Raw genomic sequence first — 16,527 nt, 5'->3', positions numbered from 1 at the left:
CTGAGTAGGCCATCCATGGTGAGGGTTGGCTGTGTATATTCTGCTAGATCACTGTATCAATTTTCAGGAAGAAATCAGAATTCAGTACTGGTACTGCTGACTTTCCACTAACAAAAGGACTTACGTGTCTAATGAAGATATTTGATGACTTAATAACCATAGTTTTTCATTTGAAAATCTATAGAATAGCTGTTGGTATTTTTTAAGTTCCCCAAGGAAGGCTTCACTTATTTGTTTAATAAATTGTATATTAGACTTGGGGAGAGGGGTGGAGCATTAGGGCCAGAAAATGAACTCTTATTCTCAATTTCAAACAGCAAAAGAAATTCTCAGTAAAACTTGTAACTGTTCACTCAATACCTAGTAACATATATACATACATATATATATATTTAATATCATTAGTCTCCTTTTAGGCATGATGGAGGGAGCAGATGACAACCTTAAGGATACAATGAAAGTTGGGTTCAAGAATCCCAGACGTATATGATTCTTAGAAACAAACTATAGTAACTTTACATTTTGACTTGGCCCCTTTCACATTGATATTTCAAAATATCAGTGTCAAGAGAGCCCCATCAGAAAGACCGCATAAAGGGACTTCCCTGGCGGTCCGGTGGTTAACACCACGTGATTCCAAAGCAGGGGGCTCAGTTTCAATGCCTGGTCAGGGAACTAAGATCCTGCATGCCACATGTAATGGCCAAAAATCAAGCAAAAAATGGAAGAAAGAAAGGGATTGCATTCACTTTTCTCAAATGTTCCGTGACGTTCCTTAAGCCACCTCAAAACACACAGGGTTGTTCACAGAGAGAACAAGTAGACCAAACAAATGAACCGCTGCCATTGGTGAAAGAAGCTGAGAAGCGTTCCCTCATTTCGGACCCCTGAGGCCGGGTTGGGACAGATGAGGTGTCTGGAGTGCCACACGTAAGCGGGTGCTCTCTCCGGGAGAGCTCCAGTGCCCACAACCAACAGTAAGAGCCAGGGTCACTTTGCTCCCCTCCAAATGCTGGAAACCGCCAAAAATGACAACCGTCAAGCCAAATCCCTGGTAGCTTCTCTCAACACCTGTCACTTCCAAACACACACTCTCTGACCTTGGTGAAAAGCACATAACAGTCTCGTACAGCCAAGTCCTGAAGGACAGAGTCCACCTCACCAGTGGCATCCCAATAAACACGAACACTTAATTCTAATTCAGACTCTCATACAAACCTGAAAAAAATGATAGCAAATGGCATAAATACATGTTTAAAAGTACTTATTATCTTGAATTCTGCCGCTTGAAAACTAGCATATTTGTGTGATTTAAAAACCCCTTTGTGCTTAACACTTAGAGTAAATCAAGAGAAAATGTACCCTTGTGAAGCCAGGGAGTAGATGAGCTATATTGTTATAATGTTCGAAAGGGAGTCTACCTGTAATAAATCATTTCACCAAAGAAGTCTAAATAAAAGTCAGTAAGGGGGCACTCTCCATCCCCCTTCTGATGTCTATGTCAGAACCTTTCTCTGTCCCTTTTCACTTTAATAAAACTCTGCTACACACACAAACACACACACATACACACATACACAAAGTCAATGAATAAAACCACTTGCTTTCATCAAAGTACTTTGAATTCCCAACTTGAGACTATAAACCTAGCAGTGCTGACACCATTTGGACTTTGAAATGTTTTCTAAAAGATTATTTCTGCTCAGGCTGGGATTCCAGGGTGATAATATCTGCTATGCCTGTCCTTCACAACAATGAAACTGCAAGCGACCTGGATTTCTAGTTATTCTTGAAAGGTTAAAAAAAAAGAGAGACACAGCAGCATGGCCAACTAAAACTAAAGAGACATTTCTATTATTTAGAACTGTAACCAGATGTACTAAAGAGAGGGAAATGCGGAGAAAATATGGCCAGAGGAGAAAGACTGACAAACCAGCCTTCAGCTTTTTCTACTTACGGGAAGTCTGAGCAGTGTCTTCGGAGAAGCAAGGATGAGGGGCTTCCTGAAGTTCCGAATCATCTGTCTCCGGAGCAGGTGGAAGTACTGGGCGGGCGTGGTGGGGTGAGCCACGCACATGTTCACAGTGTCTCCATCCACACCCTCCTCTGTACTGTCACACATCTGGGAGGGAAGTGAGAGGAAGGAGCCAACAGTTGAGTCAGCTCACTCCATCCTAAGGGCACAGGCTATGCCAAGGGGAACTGGGTATCTCCACGAGATGGAGAGATGTGTCTTCCTCACAGAAGACCAGAAGGTAAACGTATGACCTGTGAAGAGACCTGATGGCTCCCATCTGCCGAGTCTGTGTTCTAACGTGGTTCTTTCCAAACATGGCGGACTGCAACAAGCATCTGAAGAGGGGGAATTCCCTGATGGTCCAGTGGTCAAGACTTTCACTGTCTAGGGCACAGGTTCAATCCCTGGTTGGGGAACTAATATCCCACAAGCTATGTGGCATAGCCAAAAATAATTAAAATTTTAAAAAGAAGCATCTGGAAGGGACTTTTTGAAAAATACAGACTTTGATGCCTGTGGGGTGAATATGTTAGAAGGATGAACTGTCTGAATCTCACTTGCCTGATGAAATAAATGCAAGGATAGTTTTTTTACAGCAAGAATAAAAACAGCTAACAAGGTTGAAACGCTGAGGAAGAGGAATGAACTCTCAGAAGACTGCTGGGACAGAAAGTGTAGGCATGTCTTCTAACCGCAGTCAAGAAGCAGTGGAGAGGAATTCCCTGGCAGTTTATCAGTTAGTACTCGGTGCTTTCACTGCTAGGACCTGGGTTTGATCGCTGGTCAGGGTACCAAGATCCTAAAAGCCAGGCTGCATGCCCCAAAACAACAACAAAACTGATGACTCCCAAACTGTATCTTTTGCATACTTATTTCCTAAACTTCTTTGAAAAATTACAGTTTTGTATTTCACACTCAATTCTTTTAATTTACTTGTAATTTATTTCTGCAATCTAATTTTTATGAAATTATTTATCTGTCTTTACCAACCAACCAGTTATATGCATTTATCTATCTACTGTTTTATCTACCTGTCTAGTAATCTATCACCTTTATCTATATTTTATCTGCATGCATGCTAAGATAATTGCTGATATGCACATACTTAGGGCGATGTGTACTGACGTCTTCGTTTACTTTCAAACACATGCAAAAATTACATGGATTTACAGATAGAGGAATGACAGATGAATAGATACATGATAAAACATTAAAATAAGATATTAATGGCAGAATGTAGCAAGTGGGCATGTGAATATTCTCCGTAAAATTTTTCCACCTTTTCTTTACGCTTGAAATTTTTTATAATAAAATATTAGGTTTTCCTTTCTCGCTCCCCGGCCATCTTGGCGGCTGCTCTTGGTTGGGGGCGTCCCGCATCTAAGGCAGGAAGATGGTGGCCGCAAAGAAGACGAAAAAGTCACTGGAGTCAATCAACTCTAGGCTCCAGCTGGTTATGAAAAGTGGAAAGTACGTGCTGGGGTAGGTACAAACAGACTCTGAAAATGATCAGACAAGGCAAAGCGAAACTGGTCATCCTCGCCAGCAACTGCCCAGCCTTGAGGAAATCTGAAAAAGAGTATTACGCCATGTTGGCCAAAACTGGTGTCCATCACTACAGTGGCAATAATATTGACTTGGGCACAGCATGTGGAAAATACTACAGAGTATGCACACTGGCTCTCATTGATCCAGGTGATTCTGATGTTATTAGAAGCATGCCAGAACAGACTGGTGAAAAGTAAATCAAGTACAATTTTTCTTTAATAAAACTGGCCAGAGCTTGTTTAAAAAAAAAAAAAAATTAGGAAGTAATATGCACTAAGTGGCATTGGTAATGATTCTTACCAAAAGATAATGGTAATCTCTGGGTTGTTACTTCACATTTTTAATGGTCATGAATCATTTTATGAAAATACTATCACTACTTGGATCTCGGCTTGGTCCTAGTGCCTGCGAGTGTGCTCAGTCCCTCAGTCACATCTGGCTCTTTGCGACCCCATGGACTGTAGCCCACCGGGCAGCTATGTCCATGGGATTCTCCAGGCAAGAATACTGGAGTGGGCTGCCATTTCCTCTTCCAGGGGATCTTCCCGGCTTAGGGACAGAAGCTTCATGTCTTATGACTCCTGCATTGGCAGGAAGATTCTTTACCACTGAGCCACCTGGGAAGCCCTTGGTCCCCGTATCTCTGTTTATAAAAGGCTCCTTAGAGGATTCCAATGATCAGCTTGACTCAGAAACTACTGATATTTGCCGCATAAGAAGAACTTTCACTGCCATGAAACCATGATACTAACATGCCTGAAGCATTGTATTTCCAAGAAATATTGACTGACATTGCATTAGATCTATTTCATTAAAATGCTACGATGTCTTACAGTCCAAGGTTCACATTCAGGAGTGTCTGCAGGAGACAGTTCTATTTCAGAGCACCTAGGAAGCAGGGAAAACTCTCCTTGGAATCTAGAAGGCAGTGGACATACCTGCAAGAAACGCTCTATTCGACAAGATGAGTGCTCCGGTCCAGCCCCGTCGTACCCGTGGGGAAGGAGGACCACGATGCCGCTCTGGAGGAGCCACTTGGCCTCGCCTGTAAAGCAGCGGTGGGCGTGAGAACCTGCAACGCAGGTGCCAGACCACCCTAGGTGACTGGGCAGAAAGACCTGTTAGTTTGCCGCCGCCGCCGCCGCCACCGCCGCTGCCGCTGCTGCTAAATCATGTCAGTCCTGTCTGACTCTGTGCGACCCCATAGACGGCAGCCCACCAGGCTCCTCTGTCCCTGGGATTCTCCAGGCAAGAATACTGGAGTGGGTTGCCATTTCCTTCTCCAATGCATGAAAGTGAAAAGTAAAAGTGAAGTTGCTCAGTTGTGCTCGACTCAGCGACCCCGTGGACTACAGCCTACCAGGCTCCTCCGTCCATGGGATTCTCCTGGCAAGAGTACTGGAGTGGGGTGCCATTGCTGCTGGACCCCCTCAAAACCATTTTCATTGCACGTGCTTTCTCTTTAGGAGGAAAATACAGACAAACCTCCAAGATATTGCAGGTTCCAGACCAGGACTCTGCAATAAAGTGAGCCACATGAATTGTTTAGTTTCCCACTGTGTGTAAAATTTGTGTTTACACTGTACCAGTCTAGCAAATGTGCAAGAGCACTGTGACTGAAAAACCATGCACATACCTTAATTAAAAGAAACTTTCTTGCCTAAAACTGCTAACCATCATCTGAGCCTTCAGCAATCAGTCTTTTCACAATAGTGACATCAAAGATCACTGATCACAAATCACCATCCAAGATATACTAATAATGCAAAAGCTTAAAATATTGCAAGAAGTACCAAAATGTGACACAGAGACGAGAAGTGAGCAAATGCCGTTTGAAAAATGCTATGGATGGACTTGCTCGATGCAGGTTTCCAGGTAAAAAAAAAAACGTAGTGACTTTCTCTAGAGTCCAGTGGTTAACAATCCCCCTTCCAATGCAGAGGACAAGGGTCCAATCCCTAGTCCAGGAAGATTCCACATGCCTCAGGGCAACTAAGCCCATGTGTCACAACTACTGAGCCCTAGAATCTGAGATCCAAAACAAGAGAAGCAGACTGTTTAGAAGAGTCTCTGGACATGGCAAGTCCAGTCTCCTCAAGCCTCCCTTCTTCCTCAGGACCACAAAGTTACAGAGAAGCAACCACGAGAAGGGTCTGAGGTGTGCACACAAAATCCATAAGTGGATCCCCCAGAAAATCGGGGGAAGGTCTCCGGGGAGACTCAGCCTTGTACTTTATATACTTGGAATTTCTACAGTGAGCAGGCACTGCTTTTGTAAGTGATGATTAGACCTAGTAAGATGCACAGCTTCCAACTCTGAGATACTTGTGTGACCCTGGGCTGTGGGGAGCAGCTTTTCAAGACTGTCATTCATTCTAATCAGGCTTCCCTGATGGCTCAGATAGTAAAGAGTCCACCTGCAATGCAGGAGACCCAGATTCAATCCCTGGGTTGAGAAGATCTCCTGGAGAAGGGAATGGCAACCCACTCCAGTTTTCTTGCCTGGAGAATCCCATGGACAGAGGAGCCTGGTCGGGGGTCCATGGGGTCACAAGAGTCAGACATGAATGAGCAACCGACACACACACATTCATTCTGATCACAAGTCCTCACTGTGTCACCGCTGCCTGCTTGTTATTCATGCTGTAGTTCCTCCACACACACCAAAAGCAGACCCGAAAATCAGACCTCTTAGGAGTATAGGCAAGCATGGGCACCACTCCCTAGAGCCAAGCGCGCTCCCCAGGAGACACAGCCTTTCTGCTCGCAGAGGCTTACGTGCTCTTCCCAATGTCATGTTGAGCTGTCTGACAGCTGCTCTGCCCCAGGGGATGACAGGACGGGCCCTCAGCTAGTGGGACAAGGGATGCTGCGGCCATAGCTATGGCCCCCTTCCGTATGCTTGTCCCCATGCAACTGGTGTGATTCGTCCACCAGACACCAACCTCCAGAGATGAACGTGTCAAAGATGATCTGGGCGCCATTGAAGAAATCGCCAAACTGAGCCTCCCAGAGGGGCAGCAGGTTAGGGCTTTCAATGCTCATCCCATACTCGAATCCCAGGACGGCCTCTTCCGACAGGGGGCTGTTGCTGACCTAGCGCAATATTCAAAGTTAACTGATATCATATATCAAATCACAAATCAATAAAAGATATTGATTGGGTGGGGGAAATACTAGACGTTTCAGCATCTAGATCACCAATCTAGATAACTGATCAAGGTGGGGACTTTAGACTAATTTAAAGAAAATATGAGTTACATGTCCTTTAAGTAATTTCCTGGTATCTTGCTTTCGACAAGTGTATTTTTAAAAAATATTGAATATCAGTAAACCCCATGCTCTCAGACAAATTGCTAGAGTAGGGAAAAAAGATGATACGCCACTAATTGTACCTTAAAGGATAATTCAATAAACTTCATGTGCCAGGTACCAACACTAGTTGTTAGAGAAACAAAAATGAAAAGACCCAGGCTCTGCTCTTGACTCTAATGAATCTAACTCAATGACTGGAAATACATGGTAATAGATAAATTCATCAAGCCTGCTAAGTCCTAGGGAATAAAATAAGCTTATGGAAGTGGTTGGTTTTTTTTTTTAAGTTGTCAAGAAACGTTGGCCTGTTATCCACATCTTTGCTTTATTTTGATGAATTCAGCAACAAGTAGGTTATACTGTCAATTTTGGATTGACAAAATGAGCATCCATTCGGCATTCACCTGAATACAGATAAGTAGCCTGAGTGAAACAGCTCTAGCCTACTTGCTAGTCTGTTACTTCCATTCCAAGTGGATCAACCTGCACTGTCTATCCATTCAGCACCCCCTTATTTCAAAAAGCACTGAACCCAAAGTCCAGATGTTACTGACATCTGTCGCTAAGAAGCCTGTAGCTACAATCATTGCCACCTGGGTGTTACACTAGATAACGAAATGTCCTACCTCTAGAAACCCCTTTTGATTAGGGTCCATATGGTTCAGGGGGATGTAAGTGTCATCTGTCTTCTGGCAAACAACCATTGCGTGCCTCTGGCTAAAAGTTCCACGGCCCACATCTTGACCACTCAGACGGACATTAAAACCTTAAGCAAGCGAGAAGGGGAAAAGAAAAATCCAGATTCCCATGAATAACCTAAGTGATAATAAGGCCTGATGACCCTGAATTCTTATACACCAGCTCATCCTGAGAATCACCCTTAAGTTAATAGATTATCCTTCTTAAAATGTACCTGTCCTATATTCAAAACTCTGTAGTCAAAAAAAGAGAAAAACCTCTGTAGTCAAAGTGAATTGTTTAAGAATGAAGAGTCATCATTTGGCCTACAATTACTAGGGAAAATATCTTTCCAATACAGTCAGCCCTGAATCCTGTGTTTCCATAGTCTATTTGCTGATGAAGGTTATCAACGTGACTTAGATACTAAGATTAAACAGTGTATTCAGGTAAGAAGAGTCACCACGTCCGAGAACCTCTCTAGTCAATAAAAACGAGACAAGGTCGCTGTAACTCAAAACTGCAGGCATCACGAATAAGAGATGTCATATAATGCATCCCCTATCCGTTGTGCAGCTATACAGAAAAGTCGTACCTTCAGCAAGCAATGAGCCTAACGCAAGAGCTTCTGCTGTAGCCCAGTCTAACTTTGTTCCATCCATCACTTTCTCCACTCGAGACTAAAATTGAAGGGGAGGGGAAAAGAAACTTTTAAGAGCTCACATCCTTTTTCACATTGAGTTCAAAAAATGTAATGCAACAATGGCTAAGTCTCCAAAATGTAGTATTAAATACAACAGGAAGCACAGAAGGTTAATGACAGCAAGTATATGATGTTTGAAAGCAGGCAAAACAAACAGGCACTCAGGTGAGTGGTTAACCTGGCGGATGGATGAGAGGAGGTAGCAGGGAGTTGGCAGAGTGGGGAGAGTAGGGTGTATGGTATAAGCAATATTCTACTCTTTCAGTCGGATGGCGAGTACACAGATTGTTTTCATGGTCTCTGTACCCACTCCAGTGTTCTTGCCTGGAGAATCCCAGGGACAGGGAGCCTGGTGGGCTGCCGTCTGTGGAGTCACACAGAGTCGGACATGACTGAAATGACTTAGCAGCAGCAGCAGCATACCTATAATAGAAACTTACAAACCAAGCTAGTGTTTTAAAAATAATCCAGAGTTCATCATGCCTTCATCCAAGTTCAAGAAAGATGAAGGCCTATATTTCCTTGCTTTCCCAATTTTAGAGCTGGAAGTTCCATGTTCCAGGAAACCACTAAGTTGCAGGCAAACCAGAGCAGTGTATGTCAATTTATGCTTAACACAAGACAATAGGTAAAACCTCAATATGTTTAAAGATCCAAATGTTGCTTTTGGGGACTATGTGTATTGATTTTTATTCATTTTATTTAAGCCATCCCCCTGCCTACCCAAGATGAAAGTGTCTTCTGCTCAGAAAAACCAAAATGGGCATTCCTGTGTGGCTGTGTTTTTAATAATGGGTATGCAGTAACTGTACATATGATGTATAAGACATGTTTGGGTTTTTTAAATTTTTTTTATGTGGACAATTTTTTAAGTCTTTATTGAATTTGTTATAATATTGCTTCTGTTGTTTATATTCTGGTTTTTTGGCAGTGAGATTTGTGGGACCTTAGCTCTCTGACCAAAGAGGGAACCCCTACCCCCCTGCATTGGAAGGCAAATTAGACTTTGGCACATTGGACCACCAGGGAAGTCCCTAGACATTATGAATGAATGAACAAATAAGTGGAGGAAAAATAGAAGTTAGAGGTAGACAAAATCTGAGTTAATTGACAGTCTGTACCAAAACTCAGCTAGGCTCAGTTTGTAGAAACTAATGACTCACATTAAATATCTGCCAAGAGCATCAGCCAACCAACAAGACCAGACCAATGGCAATTCCTCGACTGTGAGAGATGGACAAACAATGCCTGGGGGTGTCTGGGCTCCCTACCTGCACATGCATCTTCAGAAGGTGACTGTGCATCTGGAGCTCCTCAGGCACCTCCACAGACTTCTTGCCAATAAACCGCAGGAGGTCAAGGGGCACACCTGTGTTCCAGGAGGTAATACAAGCTTCCGGCTGAACCAAGCCTTGCCAGTGGGCCTGCAGGCTCGTGGCAGGGGGCCTGTAGTGGGCCACATTAGTCAAATGGCCATTTAACTTCACATAGTAGGAGGCTTTGATTTCCGACACCTCCTCCTGGGTTGTGAGTCCGTTGGCAATAAGGTACTCTGCATACGTATCAGGGATGCTCTTCCTCGCTCTGTCCAAGGAGGAGGGAAACAAAAATCAATTATGTTCGTAAAAATCAAAAAGAGACAGACACAGTTATTATCAAAGGTATTCTGAAGTGTCATTGCTATAAAAACATATGTAGGAAATGTTTTGGGACTAAACAGAGGAGGTGCTTATATTAATACAATTCACACTGAATCGTTCACTTTAAAATAGTCCATTTTAACCTACTGTATAGCGCATGGAATTCTGCTCAATGTCATGTGGCAGCCTGGATGGGACAGGAGTTTGGGGAAGAATGGATACATATATATATATGGCTGAGTCCTTTTGCTGTGCACATGAAACTAACATTGTTAATTGGCTATATGCCTATATAAAATAAAAAGGTTAAAAAAAAAATGGTCCATTTAAGGAATTCCATGTCAGTCCAGTGACCAAGACTCCACACTTCGACTGCAGGGGGTGTAAGGGAACTAAGATCCCATATGCCATGCCAAGCAGCCAAAAAAAAAAGGTCTATTTTATGTCATGTGACTTTCACACCAATAACTTTGTTTTTTAAAGGTAATGGTGTGTAACCACCTGTTCCAGGCAATCTAGAGAAAACAAGTTTATCTTTATAAGCTTCTGTCTACAGTCAGGCAGAAATAATGAGTAGAGGAGTTTTTTTTGTTTGTTTGTTTTTTACCAATTGTTAATTCTGGACAGTTATTTATGAGGCTGACCTACATTATCTGCTTATTCTGCATTCTTTTACTTTAAAAAGTTTGAACCAAATTTGCCAACACCTGTTTCAGGTTGCTTGAAGAAGCCTGTAACTATTCTGCATCTGGATTTTACAAAAATAGAAATAACCATGCTACTGCTCTGCATTCCCATAATATTTCACATGACAGTCTGGTCACATTGACCACCATAATCCTTAAAAAAAGTGAAAGGTACATAGGACATATTCTTAAAAATGGGGTCTTAAGTCATATCATTCGGGTGCTAAGTTCAACGCTAAATGGAGGGACTTCCTCAGTGGTTCAGCAGTTGAGAATCCGCCTTCCAATGCAGGGGACATGGGTTCGATCCCTGGTCTAGGAACTAAGATTCAACATGCCACGGGGAAACTAGAGAGCCCTTGTGCTGCAACAAGAAAAGCCTGTGGGTTGCAAGAAAGACCAGTGCAGCCAAAAGAAAAGAAAAAAGGAAAAAAGAAAACTGGGTGGCTTAAAAAAAAAAAAAAGCTCAATGGAGAACCCAGATTTGTTCCTCCAAGAACAGTCTGCTACCTACGACCAGAAAGGCTCTGCTTTATATCTATGAGGAAATTAAGCAGGAAAGAGGGATCTATTTTACTTTCTAGCATCTAAAAAGGAAATCTCAAGAGCTGGCTGTTCAGTCCTCCCACCTGCTAAGTGAGGCTGTTAAGATTCCCTTTGTCTCTTCACTGAGGAGACATGTAGAGTTAGAAAAACATGGGGAGCTTTCCTGTGACCGCAGGGTAATCATCCCAGTGTGCCCAGGGCTGTCCCAGTTTGAGCACTGAGACTGTCATGTCCCAGGCACACTGGGAAAGCTGGTCACCCTCCTGAAGTGAGTCTAATACAAATACTAATGTGAGCACTGTAGGGGAGAGGGCACATGATGGTTCAGCCTCGTACCTGATGATCTGGTACATGCCCGGGTTGGTGAAGAAGGGCTCGTCCAGCTCATTGTGGCCCCACTGCCTGTAGCACAACAAGTCAACAATCACATCTTTCCGGAACTGGCGCTGGTATTCGAACGCCAGTTGCGTGGCCCTCACCACTTCCTCTGGGCTGTCTCCATTGACGTGGATGATGGCGCAGCCCACCAGCTTCCCTGAGGCAGAGAAGACAGAAATGAAGCCAGCCAGTCACCCCAAGTACCTACCCCCAAATCCTGTTGCCCGCCTGGGGAGACAGCCCACATTGTAGGGGTAGTTTGGCTTGGGTGTTAAGAACCCGCACTTTGGGAATTCCTTGGAAGCCTAATGGTTAGGATTCCGGGCTTTCACTGCCAAGGCCAGGTTTCAACCTGGTCAGGGAACTGAGATCCTGCAAGTCAAACAGTGCAACACCTCCCCACCCACCACCGAAAAAAAAAAAAAAAAAAAGAACCGGCACTTTGGAGGCCAGCTGACAAGAGAGAGTTTCAGACCCAGTATTTGTGTCTGTGTGATTCTGGTGAAGTCATGAATTCCAGTTTCCTAATCTGGGACACTGGAATAATGCTCCCATCTCCCAGTGATGTCCTAAAGCATCAGTGAGTTAATTCATATAAAGTGCTTAACAGCTTGGTACCTAATAACAGATGTGTGTGTGTGTTATTATCATTATGACTATTATCTTTCCTCCTGAGATAAAAAGGTCTTTAAAAGATGTAGCCTAAGGGGAAAAAAAAGGATTTCTTCAAAGAGTTGGTTGAGATTGAATTTTCAAAATCTCTAACTAATCACAAAAAATTCACATAGATAGTCCCAAATGGCAACCAGGCCAGGGTCTGGATGTAAAAACAGTACAGTTTTCACCATCTGACAGTTCTCTCAATTCTATGAAATAGGGAATGAATAATAAGAAGCCCTGTGTTTCTTTTAATATTGTCAGTTTCTACAGGTTAAAATAGGATGCCTTTGCTTCTTCACATCTGATTTCCAACCAGACCCTTTGGCCAGATTTACTGGTTGAACACATCCTTTTTGACTGTGGTCTTGGGTACTCTGAATATCTAAAGACAATTACTCCAGTTGTACTAACTGTGTTGATCTCTGGATTATACCAGATCATTCAACTGGATACATCAGCAATCTGAGATGGGACCCTCTAAGTTCTACTCTTATTTCCTGGGATTGAAAGGTCACACTCGGACTTTGAAAGGAGTATTAACAACACTGTTGGAGACTGCTGATCATATCTGATCCAAAAATTAAAATGGGACCAGCAGTGAGGTTCCCTGTTCTGACTGAACTATAATATAAGTTTCTCTAGGAGTTCCTTATTTGACTCAACAACATCAGCTCTTCCCTGGGTTACATACCGATGTCACTACAGTATAAGGAAGACCTTCCTCTTTCTGCAGGAGTGGTGTAACCCAGCTGGTTATTGACAATCAAATGGACACTCCCACCAATTCTGAAATGCGGGAGATTAGAGAGCGTAAATGTTTCAGGAACAATCCCTTGACCACAGAAAGAAGCATCACCATGAACCTAGATCATGGGGGAGAGAGAAGAAAATGAACGTAAGGGGTGGAGACATTTAGGTTTAGTAAACTAATAGTAACAGCAACAAAAAACAACCATGCTCTCAGCACTCCCTGGTTGCCACATGCCACATGCACGCTCAGTTGTGACCGACTCTTTGCAACCCCGTGGACTGTAGCCCACCAGGCTCCTCTGTCCATGGGATTTCCCAGGAAAGAATACTGGAGTAAGTTGCCATTTCCTCCTCCAGGGGATCTTCCCGACCCAGGCATTGAACCTGCGTCTGCTATGTCTCCTGCATTGGCAGGCAGATCCTTTACCACTGAGCCACCAGGGAAGCCCTTCCCTGTATCTCTGTGTATAAAAAGCGCTCCCTCCCCTCCTAAAAATCTGCTCATCATAGAACTTCCCAAAGCAGCTCTCAATGAAGCTAAATCAGCCCTTTTCCTCCTGCAGCTATGACCAGCTGACCTATTCCTTCCATCTTACATCATCAACTGTACCCATGGCCTGTAGCATCCCCACCAACATGATAGTGTGCACAGCAGCACCAGGGAAGGTAGGGTGATGGGAGACGCAGGAGAATCAGCTCTAGGAAAGCCATCATGAAAGTGGCCTGCAAGACGCAAGGAACAAAATAACTTCGAACCCTCACTCTTCCCCAGTCAGATTTCCCCCCAAATGAGAGGGTGTCGCTCACATCACCTCCTCCCCGCTGGGTGTGTTGGCCACCGCTGTGAACATAAGAGAATGACTGACAGCAAACATGGCGGGGGGGGGGGGGGGGGCGGTGAGGAGCATATGAAAGGAGGCTTTGAGGAAAGGGCAAAATACTATTACAAGAGAATCTCTGAAATGTGCTCTTCTTCCAGAGCTTTCGAAATCTACTAGATCATGATAGCACAAGACCTGACAAGGTCCTACTGCAGAGCACAGGGAACTATATTCAACATCCTGTAATAAACCAGAATGGACAGAATTTTTAAAAGAATGTATATATACGTGTATAAATAACTCTCTTTGCTACATGGTAGAAATTAACACAATACTGTAAATCAATTACACTTCAATAAATAAATTTTAAAAAACTGGGAAATGGAAGGTGATAGAAAGGGGAGTCAATTTTTTTTTGAAAAATTGAAAGCAAATAGTGGGGGAATTGGAGATCTTAGGGGAAAGTATGAGTGCCACTGACTTCATGCTATATAGAAGGCTATTATATCAATAAGGTGTATGTTGTACACATAAATCTTATGTGATGTTATATAATAAATGTATTTTAATTAAAAATTTATTAAGTAAAAAAAGGGATAATTGGAGAGAATAGCATGGAAACATATACATTACCATATGTAAAATAGATAGCAAGTGAGAATTTACTGTATAAAACAGGGAGCTCAACACAGTGTTCTCTGACAACCTAGAGGTGTGGGAGATGGGGCGGGGGGGTTCAGAAGGGAGGGAACGTATGTATGTATACCTGTTGCTGATTTATGTTGATGAGTGGCAGAGGCCAATACAATATTGTAGAGCAATTATCTTCCAATAATTATATTTTGTTCTATATTTCTCAATACTGTAAAATTATAATCTTTGATAATTAAAAAAAAATAAAGGGAGTTTTGATTTTAAAAAAATAAACAGCCAAAATGCTCAATTAAAGAATAACATGATCTGAAAAAAAAGGGTAAAATGACCTGATACAGGGAATTACCTGCAGTCCAGTGGTTAGGACTCAGCGCTTTCATTACCGAGGCCTGGGTTCAATCCCTTTGATGGAGAAGCTAAGATCCTAAAAGCCTCTTGGTGTGGCAAAAAAAAGTTAATAAATTAATTTGTTCAGTCGCTAAGTCGTGTCTAACTCTTTGCAACCCCTGTCCTTCACTATCTCCCTGAGTTTGCTCAAACTCATGCCCATTGAGTTGGTGATGCCATCCAACTGTCTCATTCTCTGTCATACCCTTCTCCTCTTGCCCTCAATCTTTCCCAGCATCAGGGTCTTTTCCAATGAGTCAGCTCCTCGCATCACGTGGCTGAAGTATTGGAGTTTCAGCTTCAGCACCAGTCCTTCCAAAGAATATTCAGGGTTGATTTCCTTTAGAAATGACTGGTTTGATCTCCTTGCAGTCCAAGGGACTCTCAAGAGTCTTCTTCAGCACCACAGCTCAAAAATATCAATTCTTCCGTGTTCAGCCTTCTTTATGGTCCAACTCTGACATCCATACATGACTACTGGAAAAACCATAGCTTTGACTATACAGAACTTTGTCGGCAAAGTGATGTCTCTGCTTTTTAATATGCTGTCTAGGTTTGTTGTAGTTTTTCTTCCAAGGGGCAAAAGTCTTTTAATTTTGTGACTGCAGTCACTCTCCACATTAATTCTGGAGCCCAAGAATATGAAATATGACACTGTTTCCACTTTTTCTCCCATCTATTTGCCATGAAGTGACAGGACCAGATGCCATGATCTTTGTTTTTTTTAATGTTGAGTTTTAAGCCAGATTTTTCTCTCTCCTCTTTCATCTTCATCAAGAGGCATTTTAGATCCTCTTCACTTTCTGCCATTAAAGTGGTTATCATCTGCATACCTGAGGTTGTTGATATTTCTCCCAGCAATCTTGATTCCAGCTTGTAAGTTATCCAGCCTGGCATTTCACAAGATGTACTCTGCATATAAGTTAAATATGCAGGGTGGCAATATACAACCTTGACATACTCCTTTCCCAATTTTGAACCAGTCCATTGTAATTAATCTGATATGGTAACGACTGTGGCCCTAATTAATTAGCAGAAATAAAAGACTTAAATATGAATGAAGAAAGAATCCTTGGAAGGTAATTTTTTTAATGAGAGTGAAAATATCCAGAAACTTGTAGTAAATAAATTGTCAGGTAAGCACATTTGAATTTGATTATGATATAGTATTTCTAAATAGAAATCTTCACATTGTTAGCCATACATTGTTAGCCATGGAAAATTAACAATAAGATACTGTAGTTATCTGTGCATGCTTAATGGATTCAGCTGTGTCTGACTCTTTGCAACCTTATGGCCCATAGCCGGCCAGGCTCCTCTGTCCATGGGATTCTCCAGGCATGAACACTGGAGTGGGCTGCCATGCCCTCCCCTAGGGCATCTTCCTGAATCAGAGGTCAAACCTGCATCTGTCATGTCTCCTGCATCGATAGTCAGATTCTTTACCACTAGTGCCATCTGGGAAGCCCCCGTTAATTGTATATGTAGACAAATATTCTACTGCCTTGTAGATTTAACTGTTTCCACTGGGTGTAAAGACCCAGTTACTGATATCCAGGATTAATTATCCTCTAGGCATTAAAGGTTTCATATTAAATGAATACTTGTAGAAGAAAAATGTGACCCACAATCTACACCTCTAAAATATACCTGTTGAGTTACCAAAGGTGGGGGGCAGAGGAATTAATACACTAATCAATTGTCTTGTTCGCCTTAATGCCAAAGACTTTCATTTTAAAGCAAA

At 42.7% G+C, this 16,527-nt stretch overlaps 1 protein-coding gene and 1 pseudogene across 3 annotated transcripts in view; one reads left to right on the top strand and one right to left on the bottom strand.

Moving 5' to 3' along the window:
- Window positions 1–16,527, bottom strand: part of DHTKD1 (dehydrogenase E1 and transketolase domain containing 1) — a 35,692-nt gene that overhangs the window by 6,709 nt on the left and 12,456 nt on the right. For all 3 annotated transcript variants that reach the window (XR_011248087.1, XM_069547248.1, XM_069547249.1), the window contains exons 6-13: window positions 12,863–13,034; window positions 11,470–11,668; window positions 9,533–9,845; window positions 8,154–8,238; window positions 7,507–7,646; window positions 6,511–6,661; window positions 4,504–4,610; window positions 1,958–2,122 (exon numbers count right to left, since the gene is read on the bottom strand). Coding sequence is in view for 2 of the 3 variants with exons in the window: in XM_069547248.1 (XP_069403349.1) it covers window positions 1,958–2,122; window positions 4,504–4,610; window positions 6,511–6,661; window positions 7,507–7,646; window positions 8,154–8,238; window positions 9,533–9,845; window positions 11,470–11,668; window positions 12,863–13,034 (1,332 nt within the window). In the remaining variant the exon portion in view is untranslated. The remainder of the gene's footprint in view (window positions 1–1,957; window positions 2,123–4,503; window positions 4,611–6,510; window positions 6,662–7,506; window positions 7,647–8,153; window positions 8,239–9,532; window positions 9,846–11,469; window positions 11,669–12,862; window positions 13,035–16,527) is intronic.
- On the top strand, window positions 3,343–3,781 carry LOC138417343 (large ribosomal subunit protein eL30 pseudogene; annotated as a pseudogene).

This window comes from Ovis canadensis, chromosome 13, assembly GCF_042477335.2.
Source record: "Ovis canadensis isolate MfBH-ARS-UI-01 breed Bighorn chromosome 13, ARS-UI_OviCan_v2, whole genome shotgun sequence".
NCBI classification, from domain to species: Eukaryota; Metazoa; Chordata; class Mammalia; order Artiodactyla; family Bovidae; genus Ovis; species Ovis canadensis.
This window is presented reverse-complemented; position numbering and strand designations above follow the sequence as displayed.